We start from the raw sequence: 20303 nt of genomic DNA on the forward strand, positions 1-20303 counted from the left end.
GTGCAGTGCTAGGTGTGTGCTGCTCTATGACCATATTGCTTTATGTGCCACCGCTGGCTGTCTGCAAGCTGTTTATGTGTGTTTGCTAATCGCTCCGCTCCCTCTGCTGCATTTGTTCCTATGGACATATTTGTTATTTATACATATTATTTCTGGCTGCTGTTACAACCAAATTTCCCCTTGTGGGACAATTAAAGGATTATTCTATTCTATTCTATTCTATCCTATTTTTTTCTTTTTGTACTGTCAGATAACAATTCATAATGAAATGTTGACGTTAACGAGGTCGCTGCCTTGCACCACTCAAATTGGGATTTTTGGAAGCGCAATGCTGACTGTGTCACGGTCTGCTGAGACAGGCCGTGCGGTGGTTTGTGTGATGGACCCAGGTGCGTACACAAGTAAGTAGACGGGAGTGAACTTAACAGAAAGCGAGCCTTTATTATGGCTGAAGACAAAGTGTACAAACACAGCAGGGATAGCGTGACTAAACTAGACTATAACTAAACTGGGAAAACTAGTACTGTGACAAACTAAGAAGACTCAGAGACTATGATGATCACTGCAAAGACTGACCGTGAAACCATGGAGGTGAGAACACAGACGACGCAACACTGAACACAGCAAGACTGAGGACTAAATACACACATGAGGTGATCAGGGGAAGTGGAGACACATGAGGACACAGCTGACTAGAATGAAACATAATTACAGCTCAGGGGAGAGTAAAGCTAAATGCAGTGAACAAAGAACAACAGACTCTTTCAAAATAAAACAGGAAACCCAGAGACATGAAGATAAATCATGACATGAACTTAACATAACCACACAGACATGAAACATGACAGGTAGATGCACGAATCAGGGAGAGATGACAGAAAGAACTAAGAAATAAAGGACTAAATAGCCACCTAGAAATGAACTAGTTCAAAAATGGATACAAAAATACATAAAACTCAAACACTGTGTTACACGACCCAGCCCATGACAGACTGACAAAATCTACATTGACACGATTTTAAAAACAAAGACTATGCTGAGAATCTATCTGCATTTACAAGTTATCAAATTAGAAGCCACCGAATGTCTTATTGAACACTGTACTGTGAGGAGTATAGTATACCATTACCTAACTGTGTGATATTTAAATGGCATCATGCGCGATCTTAAATTCAACTTAAGTTATTTTATTGCAAACAAATGACTGTGTAACTAATAACTGATGAAATTACTAGTGATGTTATCAGTTGTGTTGATGGTAACTTAGAAAAGAAGATACTTTTGGAGTTATTTGGACTTATTTCCCAAAGATGCATAAAGACGCTTATTATCAAGTATTTTCTTGATTTTATTTTTCTGTATCTCGAAAACTCGAGAAATTAATTCTGTTTGGAGCTTATTTTACGCAGCCCGACCAAAAAAACGACTCGACTGGCTTTTTTTTGTTTTGTCACAGAACAGAAATTCATTCCTAAATTCTTACCTGCTTCTGACTTAATGCATCTTTGTGACATTGTCCTTGCACCTTTAATTATACCATGTTTTAACAACATTGTTTTGCTTATGTTTACTGTTCACTTAACGGGCATTTATTAAAGGCATCTATTGTTAAAACAGTAAGTTTTAATAAATAAAATGTGACACATGGAAGGCTAAATTATTCCACAGGGCGACTGTTGTGACAATTTCCATGAGATATCAAATGGAACATGTTACATTTGGAGATTCATAAATGAATGAATAAAAGAGGGCTTACCAGTCACATTGACATAGACCGTCGTGAAGGCAGCCAGTGGTACAGCAGCAACATTCTGAGCTCGAACCCTCAGCATGAAGTTCTTGGTGGTCTCATAGTCCAGGGGCTCTGCCACCAGGATAGATGCCGAACCATCCTCTCGGTTGGGGGTCAAGTAAAAACGAACTGGCATGTTGGTCTCTGGGACCATGCCATCCTCCAAATTATACGTTACTCTGGGATCTCCAAGAGGTGAAGTGGCTTTGATGGTCTTTTTGGAACAAAGATAAGAAAAGAGGGAAACAATAAATATTAAAATCTCCACAGAAGGAAGTTTAGTGTAGCCTTCATCCATGTCTGGGAAGACGTCTTTGAAATGGTCAAAGTCCACTAGTGGTTCCTCAGAAAACTCAATAAACTGCACAATAAATTATTTAATGAACTTCCTTTTTCCTCCTTGCTCCCATTAGATAAAGTGTCACTATAAATGACGTACTCTGACTCCCTGGAAGTTGTCTTACCAAATAAACGACTGAATTCACATTTAATACCCACAACAAGGTTTGGGTTTATTTGCCTCCACGTGTCGTTCTCATTTTCTCATATTTGGAAGTCACCCATAACAATTCTACCTGAGAGATGACCAACAGCACAAAAATCCAGAAAACCAACAGCAATTTGCATTTGGCAAATTTTTTACATGTTTCCAATTATGAACTCTGAGAGCTGGAAAAATGCTAAATTCCAGCAGTGACCCTCAGGACAGGAAGGGAAGTGTAAAGAGCTACTGCTGAGCTCCAATTGAAGTGTGCATTACAAATAGGGGGAAAACGATCTGCCCAAATGGGGAAAAAAGCATTTCACAGCTCATAATAATGAACACTAAAATAATAGAAAGTCTCAAACTGTTACACTAGACAACAACCCGCTGAAATGTTGTGGGATGAAAGGGAAACACTCTCTGCTTTTCATTCTGCTTTCTCCATAAACTAATTAAGGAGAAACTATTCAAAGCTGATGCCACACACACCCCAATTAAAATCAAAAATGCCATTTCGGGCACGATGCGGCTTGCCTATGGGTGACCTAGCTGTATCCATTCAACCTGCAGAGCATGGCAGCTACAATAATGAGACACCCTGCGAGGCATGCGGAACTAGCAAACATGTCTGACTACTATATGCCCCGATTTAGGACATAAAAACTCAAAATGTCCATGGCAGAGATTTAACAACCCACCGAGAGTCATTTTATCTTCGCTCAACGGTCAAATCAACACTGATCTGCCATCTCAATTTATGCTCCATACCGCAGGGACCGCGCTCTGTGTGCTTCCCTTTATCAGCATCTCGAACAAACACAATTAAACACACAGCGCTGTATAAAGTATTCTCCCGCGTCTTTTTATTTCGACCCTTTGAGTTTGAATATTCATCATAAACTTTAATGGATTAAACTGCTTTCAAGAGACTCTTAGAAAATACTGTTAATGGCATGAAAAGCCGTGTCCATAAATAACAAAGTGCTGTTGACAGGATACATCTGAACCACACAAGCAATGAATCAACAGATTTAAGGGTCTTTTGAATGTCTGCATTTTTCTGTAGCTGCGGTTCCTAAACCTGTAGCTCCACTGGCATCCCACACACTTCCTACACAGTTACACTCTTTTGTTGTTGCTCGCCATTAAGACCGACTGAATGCCTTTTAAACACATCAAAGCTGTGAAAAGATTGTGAGGGAAGACGGACACAAAACGAGCCTCTGCTCTACTCTTCAGACACGTTTAGGAAGGGATAACATCAGGATTAACATGCAACAAACATCTTTGGTCAGCAATAATCCACAAACTTTGCATAATATGTTTTTAAGCTTGATGCCACGATGCCAAACAATGATTTTTTTTTATGTTGTTTCATAGTCTGTGCAATCTTTAATCTTTATTTTTTACTAAAACTGGGCCTTTTTTTCTCCAGTTTCTCCAGTTTATACTTGTGCATAAAAGCAGCATTTCCACATAACTCCTTTATTATTGAAGACCAAAGTAAAAAGCCCGCTGAGAAAAATCCCCACTAAAACTTTTTGAAAAAAAAATTTGTTACCATGAAAAATGGATTACAGTGTAGCAGGGCTTTGTGTACAGAAAGAATCTGAAAACACGAGCATTATACATGTGATAATTGCCCCCGAAAAACGAGCAGGAAAAGCCCGACTGCCAATTAGACACTAGATGAGTTTAAAACAAGACAAAAAACAAAATTTTGAATTTTAAAATGAAATTTAAGGAATACTTCAAACTTCTTTGTTTGAAGTATTCCTTCAAACAAAGAAAAATAAAATTATTAACGTATAAATATGGATATATATATATAAACATACTGTGTAAGTACTGATATCTAATCTGTTTGTGTGCTCTGGAGGAAGAGCGCACACTATCACAAAGCAACACCAATCAAAAAGTTGGTGGTTCAAAGCCTGACTCCTCCGTTCTGCATGTGCAAGTGTGTGTGTGTCTGTGTGTGTTTAGAGGAACAGAATAAAAGCTCAGTATGAATACATGTGTGATAAAGCGAGTAGTAGAAAGTGCTTTTATTATTCAGTAAGAGTAGAAAACTATAAAACTATATAAAAGCCAGTCCATTACTTTTTCATGATTAGATTACACAGTATCAACTAATTTATTTTGGATATTGTACGTCCGGTTATAGCTTCATACATTAAATCTCTTTCAAGTTTAATGCTGCAACTGTTTATTTTGGTGCATTCTTTCACCACAAATTAAGACAACCATCTCTTTAACATATATTTTTTCATTCAAGTTGTCTTTTGTAGGATGTGCATGACACAGCTACACACATTCATATCTCAAGAAATCAAGGGCATTCATTCATCCATTCAGCTTTATCCACACAGAGCAGAGCGCACTTCTCCGATTTATCTGTTGTGCTATACCAGAGACTAGAAAGAGAGATCATGTTTCTCCAATATTAGCTTCTCTTCACCTCTTCATCTTTACCTTACATATAGAGAGCCCCTAAGGAACCGGTGAGAATTACTAATGTATATATAAATTTGCACTGAACTGAATTCAAACCCATATGTTTCTGTGCAACCCCGGAGCAACATACCACGATGGGTGTGTCCCGGACGGTGTTTTCTGGTATGACTACGTTGTAGTTGTCTTTTTCCCACTGTGGAGGCTGGTTCTTCACATTGGTGATGGTAACAGCCAGCTCCACTGAACTGCTCCTGTTTCCCCCATCTGTAGCCACAATGTCTCTGGTAATGTAGGTCCTCTGTGGAAAGAAGTCCACACGGGCAAAAAGACGAGAAGGGGGAGAGAAAGTCACAAGATGTTGCATTCAGTGTGACCGAGGGGTGCGTAATCGTGGCTTCCTTACAGACGGAAGAACAATGTGAAACTAGATCAAACTGATTTCAGCAGCCAATCCATTTTCCACACTTCAGCGCAGGATGAAATCGACGGTAAGCTGCATTCAGGTAAACATACTTAAAGATAAGTGTATTGATTGAAGGGCATGGCTCATTGTCGAGCAACGGAGGGGAATGGAGTTTTGCAACCCTTACAAGAGCAATTAGCTTTATCCACTGCAATCAGAGGAAATGATCTGTTCTGGTAAGTAAAGAGAAAAAAACGTAACAATACTCTGTAACCACAGTGTGAATGAGCTGTCATTATTTGGGCAAGTTTTGACCAGAGCCTCGTGGTTTATGAACCAAGTTGTGGATGTTATGGGCAAGTTTTAATTCTTCAAAGAAATTTCATAATTCTGAGTGAAATAAAAGCTTTTCCAATAGCAATATTTATTGCAGTTACAAAAAAAAGCACTTTTTATTTCAATCTTTGCTCTCAGCAATTAAGACACTGAGGCTGTCATGCTGGCAAAGGATGAAGAAGTAAGCATGTAGGCATCGCCTGGATCTGTTCATTTGTACTCATTAGTAGGAAAAAAGTTTATATTTTCAAACAGGGCCATGTTCTGGCGAACAAGCCAGTGAAACCAAAAATACAGGCTTGGATCCAGAGGTTAGTATAAGATGCAAGGTGCAGAGGTTACAAACATTCATTCGTCTTGGCACTGGAAGATGGTGCGCCGCTGATTTTGGGGCTTTTATCACTACAGCACTCATCTGAGGTGCAGACTTGTTTTGCACAGGCTACGTGGCAATTTCCTCTATTGCTTGTTCATGTTCCCACCAAGATTGTTTTTCTTGTTGGCAGTGAAGCAGGCAGAAGCAGTGAAGTGAGAGAAATAACAGAAATTCTCCTGCAGGCAAAGAAAAAGGCCTTAGTGAAGACATTATCACATTCGCAGGCTGCGGTCTGCTGCTGGCCACAGGACTTCTGTCCCCTCACGGTCAACAAATAAAGGGCTGGAATGCAAATGTACTTGGATACTGGGAGAAGTAGCTTAGTTTAGTTAAAATCTGAAGTTCCCTGCTGCTTTTTTTATAGTTCTCCAGTAGAATTATTAAAGGAAGTCTCACAATTTCAGAGTTTTCCTATCATTTAGAATAGCTGGAGCTTGAAGCTCCAAGGAATCCTGCAAGATAAGTAGCTGCATAGGTTATTCATGTGTTTGCTATGCATCTGGAATCTCATTATGGACTTCCATAGGAACGGAAAACTATACGAGTTAAGCCTTTTAAAAAAGAGCAAATGGTATCCAGAACATAGCTAAAGTGTACCTGCGAGATGGGTTGGTTAACGTACACCCAGCCTGTCAGCGGGTTGACCCTTAGGTACTCTGGCTGCTCATTAGACATGGAGTATGTGATGGCTGCATTGGTCCCAAAGTCATCGTCGTGAGCCGCCACCCGTAAGAAACTAGTTCCAATCATAGTATCCTCACGGAGGAAGTCTGTAGGAGAAGAAGAAGAAGAAGAGTGCTTTGCAATTCAGTGGCTCAAGAGACCTTAATTTGTAGTCTTTGATATTGCATCCGTCAGCACAAAGGCAAGAGAGAAACTCGAACTTGAAACAATAAAAAAAAACAATAAAACTGTAGACAAACTTTAGTAAACAAAACTAATTAAGAAAGGGATTCAGCAATTTGACAACAAATATGAAGCTTAAACAACCAACAACAGAAAGCAGAAAACAAAGACAAAAGAAATTCCCCAGTGACATGAAAAACTGAATACATGAGCAATTAGTAAAGAGCTCCAATTCTGAGTAGCAGTATCTCTTTAATACTAAAAATCCTGCCATCATAGGAATACTAACACCAACACTGTTAGCTCATTAGCGTCAGTTTTCCTTGTCAAAATAGGGAGAATGTTTTAAATCTATATGCATGTGCTTTATTCTGCGATGCAGCAGGTCGAGCTAATATACTGACACTCGTATCTGAGGTTCTCAAACTTGGGACTGTTGTCATTCTGGTCCAGAATGAGAATGTTCAGCTGACAAATGCCAATCAGTGGGTCAGCCGCCTGGTCAGTGGCAGTCACTGTCACCGCGTACTCCCTTTGCCGTTCGCGGTCAAATTTCCTGGCCGTCACAATTACTCCTAGAAAGACAGAGATAATAAGGTCGATCAGATAGCTGAATCATAGCAAACACTGCTTGGTCTCGTGTCCCCCAGAGTACTTGTAATTTAACGATAAAATGATTGCCTCTGCCTGCCTCGAAGCTAAACTTTAAACACAGTAGGGGAGATGAGAGGCACATTATGAAAGAAAATTAGACTTTTTCAAGAGTAGTTATCGTCAAGTCCAAAGAGAATTGTCTTTATTATTTATTTTAGAAATGATTTTTAGCAATATCTCATGCTCCACTGTTGCTGCTGAATAAAAAGCTCCATAATATATAAACATATTAATGCACGATAACTTTTAGCTCAACAACAGGTAAAGCTGCATAACAATTCAGTCCAATCTGCAGATACTATTTTTTATATATAATGAATCAAGCTGAAATATGCCTGAAATAAGCGTAATAATCAAAAACCCAAAGTGGCTCGTGTCCAGCACTTTTCCCATTTATTCCCGGCACAATATCAACCACAGACTGACAGACTGAAAGGAACATGTTGTAAAATATTATCCACGTGGGATAAAAGCATATGTGTTCTGTATGTGTATGCGTGTGCACACGAGTGCTTGTGTGTTTCCGTACCGGTTTCTGGGTGTATACTAAATGCAGGCACAGTAGAGTCTTTGTGCATGAAGCCATATGTGACCCTGCCATTGGAGCCTTCGTCAGCATCCACAGCGTGAACCTGCAGAACAAACGTCCCCGCTGGCTGGTTCTCCAGGACCGATGTGCTCTCACGGTACTGCTGACACTGAGAATGAGTGAGGCAGGGAGGACAGGTGGGAGGAAGAGAAGACCACAGGAGTGGAAGTGTGAAGAAACTTAGATCAATACGCCATTCCATCCAAACAGTCAGCAAAAGTGTGTGGGAAGTTAAATGTTCAAAGGACAGATTTAAAATGACTACGGTGGTCTTTTACTGGGGGACAAAAAGCGTAATGTTGAAAATAACCACAGGAAAGAAAGTGGGAAGCCTGTGCCCAGCAAGTTTTCTTTTTCTTTAAAAAATATCAGCTTTTGCTTAACCAGTTGATACCGGGGTGGTGGAACAAATCTCAGATGCCATTAGGCAAACGCTCTCAAAAGCAGTTTAGCAAAGTGTTTGTTGTTGCTTTTGTGTTTTGAAAAGGTGTACAGTGTGCATGTTTTCTGCTAAGAGCCTTCAGCAGAGTTCAAGGAAATAGAAAACACAAAAAACAACCATATACGGAGAACCCAGCACTCCCAACATGTGTGGATCACGCCCTGGAAGCCTCGTAGTGACCAAACAGCAGGCGTGCCCTAGATATCCTACGGTCTATCAAAACACTGACCCTACAATGTGAATTAAAAAACAACAACAAAAAATGTGTGTTTAAATGCTCTGTAGGCCTGACAGTCTGACCCTTCATGACACATTCATGGTGGGGTGAAAAAACAAAACAAAAAAAAACACCCAGTGGGTTCTGGGGAAGAAATGCCATCATGCTGCTAATCTGAAATGGAATTCTTTGGGCTTGGACATGGACTCATGCACTAAAGACTTTCAGGGAACAAGAAACCATAAGATGTCTCCGTAGGTTCTCAGTTATCCAGGTAATGGCAGTCTAAGTCGCTTTCTTTCTAAGCTCTTTAGACTAAGTTACAATAAAGGTTTACATACACTGGGCAGGAACGTCACGGCTATTTGGGACTTATGGTGATTTCTTTGAACTTTTCTTTTTCCAGGGTGAAATAATTGTTCAGGATGCATCTTAAATGACTTTAAGAAAACAAAAATTGGATGTACTTACATTTAAAATGGGACAAAAGTATACATACAGGCTCAAATATGTACATACACCAACACTAATCTTTGGCCTTTAGGAAGACAGGCCTCAACCACACGCTTTTTGTAGCTACAAGCAAGCTATTGAGATAATTCTGCCTGGATATTTGACCCCTCTTCTTGGTAGAATATGTGCAGGCATTTGGTTGTCCATGTGGGTCGCTGAAAACTTGGTGAAACCTTCCAGCAGTTTTCAGACCATGGCAGGCTTGAGCCTCAGTGGCTTCTGGGTTGTTCCTGAACATCCGAACCATTTTCCTTTCATCTGAGGCTGACAGTTATGGTTTTCGTCCATATATTGGCAAAGTAGTGACACATACCAAAAATTTGTACTGTTGAACAGTTGTTTGAGATTATGATCTTGGAATCCGCAGTTGTTTAGAAATGACTCAAAGAAACCTTCTCGACTTGTATAAATCTACAGTTCCTAATCTTCACTGAGTTCCATGGACTTTCCCATTGTTGAAAATCCCAAATAAATTCCCAAAACTTGTGCAACTCATTAAAGATGTATGCAATAAAACCACTCCACCCTGGAAAAAGAAGAGTTCAAAGAGATTAAAATTAGCCCCACGTTACCATGACATTGATGCCCACGATGAATGGATGTAAACTTCTGACAACAAATGTATGAAAGGTCAGTTTGATACCAAAGATAATGTTTCCGTGAAAGCTTGAGATAAATGAAAAGAAACTGAAAAGACACATGTGTAAGTCCAAATAGGACTTCAGGATCGATGCAAACGTAGCAGAAATTCCGAGGGTGGTGCATGGTTTCAAAAGACTTCAAAAGACCTTTAAGAGCAAAGAGGGAATTTTAATAAGGATTTCTTTTGTTACAGTCACAGTAACAGGACTTTTTGATTGCACATCATCTGTGTGCCTGTGTGTTTGGAGTATCTTTTGAAAGAGAGATAATTTCTCCAAACCTTTTAAACTTGGCAAATGAACTGGACTGCATCAAAGATGGTCCGTGAAGGTTCTCAGTCATCCAGGTCATCGTAGTCAAAGGCGCTTGCAAAGAAGAGCGTCTGGACTTCTTTAAGTTACTTGAAGACGTTTCACCTCTCATCGGAGAAGCTTCTTCAGTTCTTAGGTCAAATGGTGGAGAGTCCCAGATATAAACCTAGTGGAAGTTTCCCCCCACAGAGGGACAAAAGGACCCCCTGATGATCCTCTAATCGCCTGAGTCAAGGTGTGAAACTGTGTGTGGGTCACAATCAGCCTGAGTTTCGGGTGAGCTCTTTGTGAAACCTGGCCCCACCTTATCATGCGAATTCCTGAGGTCAGATGGCCCAGGGTGTGAGTGGGCGTTAAGGTGTCTGGGAAGGGATCTCAAAACTGGATTATAGATGGCAGAGAGTTGTGAAGTGGCTGTTTGGTCTCTACATTGGAGAGACCAAACAGCCACTTCACAAGCGCATGGCACAACATAGAAGAGCCACCTCCACAGGACAAGACTCAGCTGTCCATCTGCATCTTAAGGATAAAGGTCACTCTTTCGAGGATGCCAATGTTCACATTTTGGACAGAGAGGACAGATGGTTTGAAAGAGGAGTGAAAGAAGCATCTATGTCCACTGTGAGCGACCATCTTTGAACAGAGGCGGTGGTTTACGACACCAACTCTCTGCCATCTATAATCCAGTTTTGAGTTCCCTCCCCAGACGCCTTAACGCCCACTCACATCCTGGGCCATCTGACCTCAGGAATTCACATGATAAGGTGGGGCCAGGTTTCACAATGAACTCACCCGAAACTCTGGCTGATTGGGACCCACACCCAGTTTCACACCTTGGCTCAGGCGATTAGAGGATCATCAGGGGGACCTTTTGTCCCTCTGTAGGGGGAAACTCCCACTAGGTTTATATCTGGGACTCTCCACCATTTGACCTTAGAACTGAAGAAGCTTCTCAGATGAGAGGTGAAACGTCTTCAAGCAACTAAAAGAAGTCCAGACGCTTTTCTTTGCAAGCTCCTTTGACTGCATCAAAGATGGACATAAAAATATTCCGAACAAGCTCCAAATTTATATTTCTAAAGATTCTATTGTAATTGCTGTTGGATTCTCTGCACAGCACACTTCTCTTTTCCCAAGGTAGAACTTATAGATTCCCTGTCACCTTGATGTTTTGCACTGAGATCAAGGTAATGTGATTAGGAAAAAGAGGTAGGAGGTAATTTTTTGGACTATTCAACCATATGTCGTGACAAACAGAGATCTGAAAATAAAATAGAAGGCAACTAAACAGAAACAGTTATGACACCCATGTCGGAGCTATTACAGCAATAATTCCCTGCAGATAAAACTGCCAAGACGAACAGCAGAAGAGTTTGTGCATAACATTTATGGCACTGTGTTCTTTTTTGCTCTCAAAATGCTTTTAGAGACGTGTCTTTTTGCTATAAAATGTGCAGGATCTGCTAAATATGAAAGGAAAACAGAGAATACACTTAAATTATGAATCATTTGCTGTCCTCGGTTTTAAGTGTTGGAGGATCTGGAGTTTCCCGAGGGAAGGGTGATATACTGTATATACCCAGGAAGTGAATACTTTAAAATTCAACTCTAAAACATTAACACTACTCCCTGTTTAACACCGCATGCATTCTTGGAGTCATCATAGAGATTTATTCAGTGCTGTCAGTTCTTTGCGTGTTGTAAGGTAGCTGCTCCCTGTTGGCTAGCTCAAAGATTTTGTTAATCACAGAACTTGTCAGACACATAAGGAGCTTTAGTATCCCAATTTAAGCACCATTTCTGCTTTGCTCAATTTATCTTTATTGTATCTTTTTCTGTGGTCTTTTAACTTTTTCGCTTATTCTTTATTTTTTTACCTGTTTCACTGGAGCATTGATGTTGATGTGCTACAGAGACAGAGGAAAGAGAGAAATACCTCAGTGCTGCTGGCTGATGTGTTCCTTTGACACCTAATTAATTACAGGAGGGCTTTGTTAAAGGTGTCTCCTGTTACCTTTACTCCATGCCTACTCTCATTCTTTCTAGCCCATCTCCACTGCCACCCATTTTTTCCATCATCCGGCTTTTTTCATTGTTCTTCCAGATTTGTTTGCTTCCATAGATTGTTTTGGGACTTTGAGGAAGATAAGAAGGGCTACAAGTATCTAATTTATCATAAGGGTCAAAGTGTCATTAATTAAAAAGTCGTTAGCCGACAAGAAACGAATCCTCAGGAGGTCAGATGAGAGACTTCGTATGGAAAACCACAAAAATAAACCTAAATACAAAAAAGAGATGTCAAAATATGCACTGAAATGTGCGACTTTTTTTCTTTAGCTTTTTCAAACTACCGCAATTTATTGTGAGTGACAAGCAGGCTTTGTGTGCTCACGAGGAAATGATACAAATAGGTCAAAAACAAAAAAAATCACTGAAAAGGAAGATTTGGTTACAAAAACAAACCCAACAGCCTGCAGAGGTGAGTCAGTTTATTCATCAAACGCAAGCAGCAGCGAAGCCTTCCGCTATGCCCGACCGGCTGTCGGGCCACCCTACATTTTTAGCTAAGATTTGTATTTGAGAAATCAGAATTAGGTTAGTCGTGAGCCAGTACTTGTGAATGACCGTCATTTAAGACCATACTGTGAGACCTTCGTAACAGGACTCGGAGATTTTGTTGACCTCAGCTTGTTGTTTAGAAACATAGTTTCTGTTGCATTTACGTGAGGTTTCAGCTCTGTAAACACATGTAACATGTATACTTCAGAATATCACAAATAAAACAGTCACTTGTTTGTTATAAGCAATTACATAAGTAACTGTAATGATCATAAGAATAAAACCCTTTTAAACCTTGTGTGTCCTGAGCTCTGAAGATAATGTCAGAACCAGAGTCAGAACCAGACACGGAGAAGCTGCATTCAGCTTTTATGCTCCTTATATCTGGAACAAACTCCCAGAAAGCCTCAGATCAGCTGAAACACTCAGTTTATTTAAATCCAGGTTGAAGACTCACCTGTTCTCAGCTGCATTTGAATAAAGCACCAAATCCACACTTAAGCTTAAATTTCAAAACTTACATTTTAACTACTGATTTTATCTGTTTTGATTTTATCTACTGTTCTGATTTTATCTACTGTTCTGATTTTATCTACTGTTTTGATTTTATCTACTGTTTTGATTTTATATACTGTTCTGATTTTATCTACTGTTTTGATTTTATCTACTGTTTTGATTTTATATACTGTTCTGATTTTATCTACTGTTTTGATTTTATCTACTGTTTTGATTTTATCTACTGTTCTGATTTTATCTGTTTTGATTTTATCTACTGTTTTGATTTTATCTACTGTTTTGATTTTATATACTGTTTTGATTTTATATACTGTTCTGATTTTATCTGTTCTGATTTTATCTACTGTTTTGATTTTATCTACTGTTCTGATTTTATCTGTTTTGATTTTATCTACTGTTTTGATTTTATCTACTGTTCTGATTTTATCTGTTCTGATTTTATCTGTTTTGATTTTATCTACTGTTCTGATTTTATCTGTTTTGATTTTATATACTGTTTTGTTAGTTAGTTAGCTTGTTTTAATCAATTTTAAATCATGCTTTTTATTTGTTTTTTTTTCTAATGTCTCTGTAAAGCACTTTGAATCACCTTGTTGTTGAATTGTGCTATACAAATAAACTTGCCTTGCCTAATGAACTGCCTCTCTGAACCACTCACACTTTTTGTTCTCTCTGTTTCATTATGGAGTCCATATTTAAGCTACTAAATACGTACTGACCAAGAAGGCAAGGCATTGGCCATCGAGGACTGGATGAATATAACAGCACATACTAAATTCTGCAATGACACTGAAGGAAATACAACTGCAGTACTGACATGAAGGCTGCTAGGGATGTGGCAGACTTCTTCCTTTGAGCTTCTGCTCCCTTACAATAAAAGGAGACAGTGGAGGTGTGGGCAGTGGGAAGAGAGCAACTTGGGATATAGCAGAGACAAGTGGAAGACTTAGTGTGCTGCTGCATGACCCAGCAGAAGCGTAGAACGGGTGGGCGGGTGAATAGATGACAGTGGGATGGGATTTGGTGTGTGCTTACGGAGGAAAAAGTTGCTTAATCAGCACTTTCAAAGTTGGCTTGTTGGCCGGTTGTTTTCGATCACGCTGCTCCAGAGTCCCTTTTGTTATTGTTGTTTTTAAAACCGTGCCCTTTGAGACAGGCACTGTCCTGTGTTTTATTCAGTTTTACTCAATATGTTCTGCTTCTATAAAACACTGTATATGAGTGGAGATCAGAGAAGTACTAAAGCTTTAAAAATAAATCTAATCAGCTTATGTAACTTTCTGCTCCTGGGAAATGCTGGAGCCTCCACTCTGTGAGATCTTGCTTCTATGTTTCACTACCTCTCTGCGTGCCTCTTGCTGCCTCTGTCTTGGTCCGCTGATCCGGCCCTGAGTTCCACAGAGGCTACAGCATGTCGTAAGATTGGGCATCAAAACAAGATAAAAGGGCCTTTCTGCTTCAGTGTCCTTCTGCTGGCTTCTAGTGACACAGGAACCACCAGCGAACCTCGGATGTCTTCACTAACTGAAACGCTAATGTACAGCAGGGTTTTTCCCAGAATTTCCTTTTATTTTTCTCTATTTCTAGACACTAAAATGTTTTTTTTCTGTGATCATTAATTTTTATTTGCTACATTTTATTTTCTGTTAACTCCAGGTTTGTGTGCTTTCATCATTTCAATTCTTTTTGACTTAGAAGAGTTGTTTGGGGAGGTGTCTGGGGATTGTCTGTCCATTGCTCACAGCTTTCTGCCAGCAGGGAAAAAAGAATGAATCATAGACTACGGTATGATGCCAGCAGAAGATTCCTGAGAGACACAATTGAGCATACAGTGCACATAAAAAAAAAAAGCCGACCAGGAATCCCTCTCTTCTTTTCTGTCTTCTCTCTTGGCTCTCATTTTGTCGCCTGTCCCTCTGTTTCTTCTTGAAGTGGAACGAAAAACGCCTCCACCCCCCACCCCCACCCATGAGCGAGTGAGCCAGGTTTATTCAGCATGGTCCCGCTCCTAATCTTGGCTCTCGATACCTCAAGGGCCTTGAAAAGTCATCCCATTTAAAACTGAAACATGGCTAGTAAAGTAAAAAAAAAAAAAAAGCAGGAGGAGATGTAGCACTTCGAGAGTGGCTCGGTCGGGATTTCTCCCACGTCCCTTGAAGCTTTAATTAAAAGACCATGATGATGTAGGAGAGAGATGAGAGAGCAGATATGAGGGTCAAGCTCACTAATCGCTCCTCCAGAGAGGAGAGATAGAGGCTAATGAATAGAGGAGATAGAAAGACAAAGACAGGGAAACAGGAGAGGAGGAGAGCTACAGGGGATAGGCAGGCGCAACAAGAAAAGAGTGCGACAGAGATATATTTAGGAGAAAGTAAAAGAAAACCTTGCATAGTGACTACTGTTTCTCCTGCCATTGTCCTAGGGTGGTGGTATGGTTTGGAAGAGCCCCTCCCACTGCTGTTATCAAACCAGTAGAAAGAGAAAGACTAAACAACATTTAATGAGGCGGCTGTGGGCGAGGGATCATCTTACCTTCTCAAAGACAGGCTTGTTATTATTCACGTCGTCCACTCCAACTATGACCTGAGCCGTGGATGACAAGGCCTGAGGTCCGCCTGAGGCATTGTCATCCGTGGCTGTAACATTGAGGACATATTCAACACCCTGGAGGCGAGGTGGTGGGCTGGAGCGCAGCCGGATCAAGCCTGCAACCAAACATAACGATGACAGTGGTTAACACACACACACACACAGTCACACTCATCACACTCAGCTGGTTCAATTTTGAGTTTGAAAAAGTATATTGTCATTATAGCACCCAGACTGGTAACATGTTTGTTTTTTAAATTTATTTTCTCATTTTCTAAAATGTCATAAAATCTATTTGCATAATAGATTAATTATACAAAAAACCGCTGCCACATATCAGGGAAGGTAATTAAGTTATTACACAACATGGCATGTTTGACAGCACGACAGGATTTAATGGACAGTACTTAATGCTTTTTTACCTATCACCTTTCCTCATTTCCTTTCCTTCTTTGCTTTCCTTTTCTTTCTTTGGCCTCACCGTTATGCACTACAAAAACCAGGGCTTATAAAAACTACAACAACTTCTTCTGCTTCGTGCAATAGAAAAAAAAATGAGTTTCTCTCCAGTGTGGGTGAGACGTAATTGTGCTCTGTCTCCATTACTTCGCAGAACTAAACATTAAGACCACTTACAGTGCAAATAATTACATTGTAACAAAGACACACATCAAGGTCTCTGATGTGTTAGTTGTTAAGCGAGCCATTGTTTGCTGGCACGAGTGGCCAAATCACTGTGGCAACTTTTTACTGGCAGTGAGAGCTATCAGATAGCAGTGATGGAATTTGTTTCAGGCTACAAATGAGCCTAAATGAGTGTAAACATATCATCTTATTAGCAACAACTATAAGTTAGCTTTCTTTTAGATTTTAATGTAAACTTAACAGAACAGATTTTACCAGGCTGACCCAAATTTTGGGTTAACATTTCTAATGCAATATATATGTCACGCAGGCTTAAAATGATAATCAAGGCTGAACTGACAGAGAAACATTTTTGGAGACCAAACAAAGGCACAAAGTTTTTATGTTCCTTGTTTTGGGTGATACAGTGAAGCAGTTTAACACTTCAGCATACACAGATAAAGTGTGCCAGCTTGATTGGAGGTAAACTCAAACACTTTCTTTTCGTTTTTTACAGCAGTACATTTGAAAGTAACATTAAGAAGCTTTAGGTGACACTTTACAGGCAAATTCTCCGTCTTTGTTGTTTTCTCCCCCTACACAATCTGGAGTTGAGCAACCAAACGTGGCACATAGGTAGGTCTTAGGCCCCTGAAGGTTTTTATCTGTATCAGATATTACAATGTCATCATGTTACCTAGCAACCATCTAGCAACAGGCTATAATGACGTGCTTTTAGCGCTCACGAGGCCTTATAAAAGCATCATTTTCATTCCATGACAGTAACATCTAATTTTTATCCACAAAACAATACATTATGATGTCTTTGGGCTGCCTGGCAGCTACTTTGCAATATAAGTAACTAAGCAAAATGTATTTATGTAGTGCTTTTTCATACCAATCACAAAGAGCTTTACGGAGGTGTCAGTTAAAAAGCCAGTGGGTTAAAATGACTCAGTTTTCAGCCATTATGCACCTACAACACCAACAAAAGCATCATCTGTTTTACATTTCACAATAATAACATCTCATTAATATCCACAACAATTGATTATGATTATGCCATCATATTTTCTAACCTTGCAATGGTTAGAAAATACGATGGCCTAAAACATCTTAAACTAAAACATCTTATAAATGTGTTGTATAATTTTCATTTCACAGCCAACTGTGCAAAAACAACAACAACAACACCGTGGCATGACTAAGAAACGCGTCAACCTAAGTTACCACTTGGCATTAAGAGTGTAGCTTGAGAATTACATTTTCATACCCAACACGAACAGCGAATGTTAACGTAAGCTTACAACGTAAATCGTTTCTAACACGTGCAATGCAACCAGCTCACATCACCCAAGAAAGCTGCACATGGCAACCAGCACACACCACCGCTTAAAACCAAGTAGTCAATATCTGTTGTCCGATATAAGAAAGGTCAGCTGTGGACGATGACAGAACAAAATAACTCTGTCCTGCCTCTCGCTCGCACAAATGACACTTCATCTCAACAGCAGTATTTTTTAACCAGACACAGAGTGTTCCCTGAGGTTTTAACAGACTTTCAATAGACTCACCAAAATAACATTTGCTGCCTGATATTATAGTCTTTAAACAAATGAGCACTTTATTTAGAAAAATGCTAAACTACATTAGATGGCTGGGAGTTTGAACAATATTGCAGGAAAGTGATATGAATGCGTAATCAAATCATACTGGGCACTGAAGTAAAACAACCGAGAACATCATTTAAAAATCTTTGCAAAAATAAAAAATAAAAACAGTAACACAACAGCAGCCAAATCGTGAGGGGAAAGACGTCACTAGTGAACAAAGACGGTCTAATTTCACTTTTGAGCTCAGGGATGTTTCATTAATTATGCTTACACAACATATGAATAGTCGGATTGATTGGTATTCCCTTCTAGCACCTTCGTTCCATTTCATCCTCTGTCTTTCCTTCTCTTACTGACCCTCTCTTTCAGTCCGGCGTAGGCGTCTCATCTGCATCCCACTCTCTGCTCTGAATGACTCTCTTCCACTCTGTATTCATCTCACCCTTTGGTGCTCTGTTTACTTTGTGTGTGTGTTTATGTGCGAGTGTGTGGGCTCAAAATGTGGACACACTTATTACAGCCTTCTTATCTTCAGAGGCAGGGGCAGGTGCTATCGCAGGCATGTGTTTATTTGATTGCGATTTCCCAAGAGAGACTGCAATTGGAGTCATATATACACACTTATAATAGACACACATGTACATGTATGTGCACCGTACAACCTTGTGTGTTTACCAGACCAACAGGACAGATGAACTGGAGATGTGCGATTTTCATTTTAGTATATTTTATTTTGTGTGTGTCTGTGTGAGTGTGTGTTCGAAGTACGCAGACATGTATGACATGTAGAATGAAGAATTGAACTAAGTGATTTCTAGAACACTCTCTGGAAATGAATGGCACCAGAAACAAATCATGAACAAGAGGAGAAAATGTTCTTTTCTATCAGAGTTAATGCCATACAAGCTGATTTTTGCACACGTACAGTATGTCGCTTCTGTTTGTCTTTGTGTGCGTGCTGTTTCACAAAAGATTTCCACGGAGGAGGTCTCTGTCACAATAGCTGGTTCCCTGGCATGGATGCTCACGTTTAAGGCTACATGTAGGTGCATGTGTCTGCAAGTGCCTGTGTGTGTGTGTACAGAAAAGAGAGAACAATAGTCAGGAAAGAAAATGTAGGGAAAAATAAAATGAAATGAAAAACGATTGCTCAGAGATAAAGAAAAACAAAGCGTTGACTCTAATTATGTGTGTAATAAACACCTTACACCGCAAAATGGGTTCCTGTCAGTGCAGAAAGAGACTGCATTGTTGTAAAATATCTTTTCAAAAGCACTGAAAAAAAAACCCATCAGAAGATAAACTAACCTAGTGTCAGACCAGCAACATTTAGCTTCCTTTGTTTTTACCAAATATGATGCAAATACCAAAAAGTATTGCATTTAATATGTAATTTTGACAAGATTTTTTAAAAACAAAACCTGTAACAGAAATACATTTAATTCAATTTTAATATATCATATAATATATGATTATATTTTAATAATCAAGGCGCTTTATATTGTAAGGTAGATCCTATAATAACACAGAAAACAGAGAAAAAACAACAGCAATCCTACTTGTATAAACACACAGTGAGTGAAAACAAAATCACTCACACTGCATCATGGGAAGCCATCAGCGGCCTGGACCTATTGCATCATAACTAGGGGAGGATTCAGGGTCACCTGATCCAGCCCTAATTACATGTTTTATCTAAAAGGAAAGTTTTACGCTTTAAGCAAAGTAAAAAAATGGCTCATATAAAAAGAGAAGAGGGGGAACAGAGGTACACGCAGAAATGTCACAATCAAACTAATAATGCTGGAATTATGTTGAAATGCCAGTGAGTGCAGGCTCAGAACCCAAATGCAGACTTAATAAAGAAAAAGAAAACCTTTTATTCTGTCAATGTGAAGTCCAGAGCAAGCACAAAGCCCAAAGGGGAGTGAAAAACTCAAGCGGATAAACAGGCAGGGAACAAACTCCAAAGAAAGCACATGTGAGAAGGCATATTAACGCTCACATGCTAATGGCTAATGATGATTACACAGCTGAAGTGAGGCACAGGTGCACACAATCAACACAATCACAGTAGAGGAAGAAAAGCTAAATGTAAGACACAGGGGACAAATAGCTACCAAAGTAAAACAGGAAGTGACTAACAATTACAGAAACAGGAAAACATGAACACATGAAGGAAATTAGAGGGAGAAGACAAAAAAAGGAACAGAACAACACACTGAAGGAACTAAGTAAAGAAGTGAAGTCTGCATATATAATGGAATGAATGACACTCAGGAAACAATGACACCAAAATAATGAAACAGTGAAAGACAAGCTGACTAAATACTAAAACAA

At 39.6% G+C, this 20303-nt stretch overlaps 1 protein-coding gene across 2 annotated transcripts in view; it reads right to left on the reverse strand.

The window, feature by feature from the left end:
- si:ch211-186j3.6 (neural-cadherin) overlaps positions 1-20303 on the reverse strand; it is a 359727-nt gene that overhangs the window by 204011 nt on the left and 135413 nt on the right. For both annotated transcript variants that reach the window (XM_087841852.1, XM_087841818.1), the window contains exons 8-13: positions 15670-15842; positions 7878-8046; positions 7099-7269; positions 6446-6618; positions 4864-5031; positions 1757-2006 (exon numbers count right to left, since the gene is read on the reverse strand). In XM_087841852.1, the coding sequence (XP_087697978.1) occupies positions 1757-2006; positions 4864-5031; positions 6446-6618; positions 7099-7269; positions 7878-8046; positions 15670-15842 (1104 nt within the window). The remainder of the gene's footprint in view (positions 1-1756; positions 2007-4863; positions 5032-6445; positions 6619-7098; positions 7270-7877; positions 8047-15669; positions 15843-20303) is intronic.

The sequence above is a fragment of the Neolamprologus brichardi genome, chromosome 1 (assembly GCF_056152115.1).
Source record: "Neolamprologus brichardi isolate AB-2024 chromosome 1, ASM5615211v1, whole genome shotgun sequence".
In the NCBI taxonomy this organism is placed as follows: Eukaryota; Metazoa; Chordata; class Actinopteri; order Cichliformes; family Cichlidae; genus Neolamprologus; species Neolamprologus brichardi.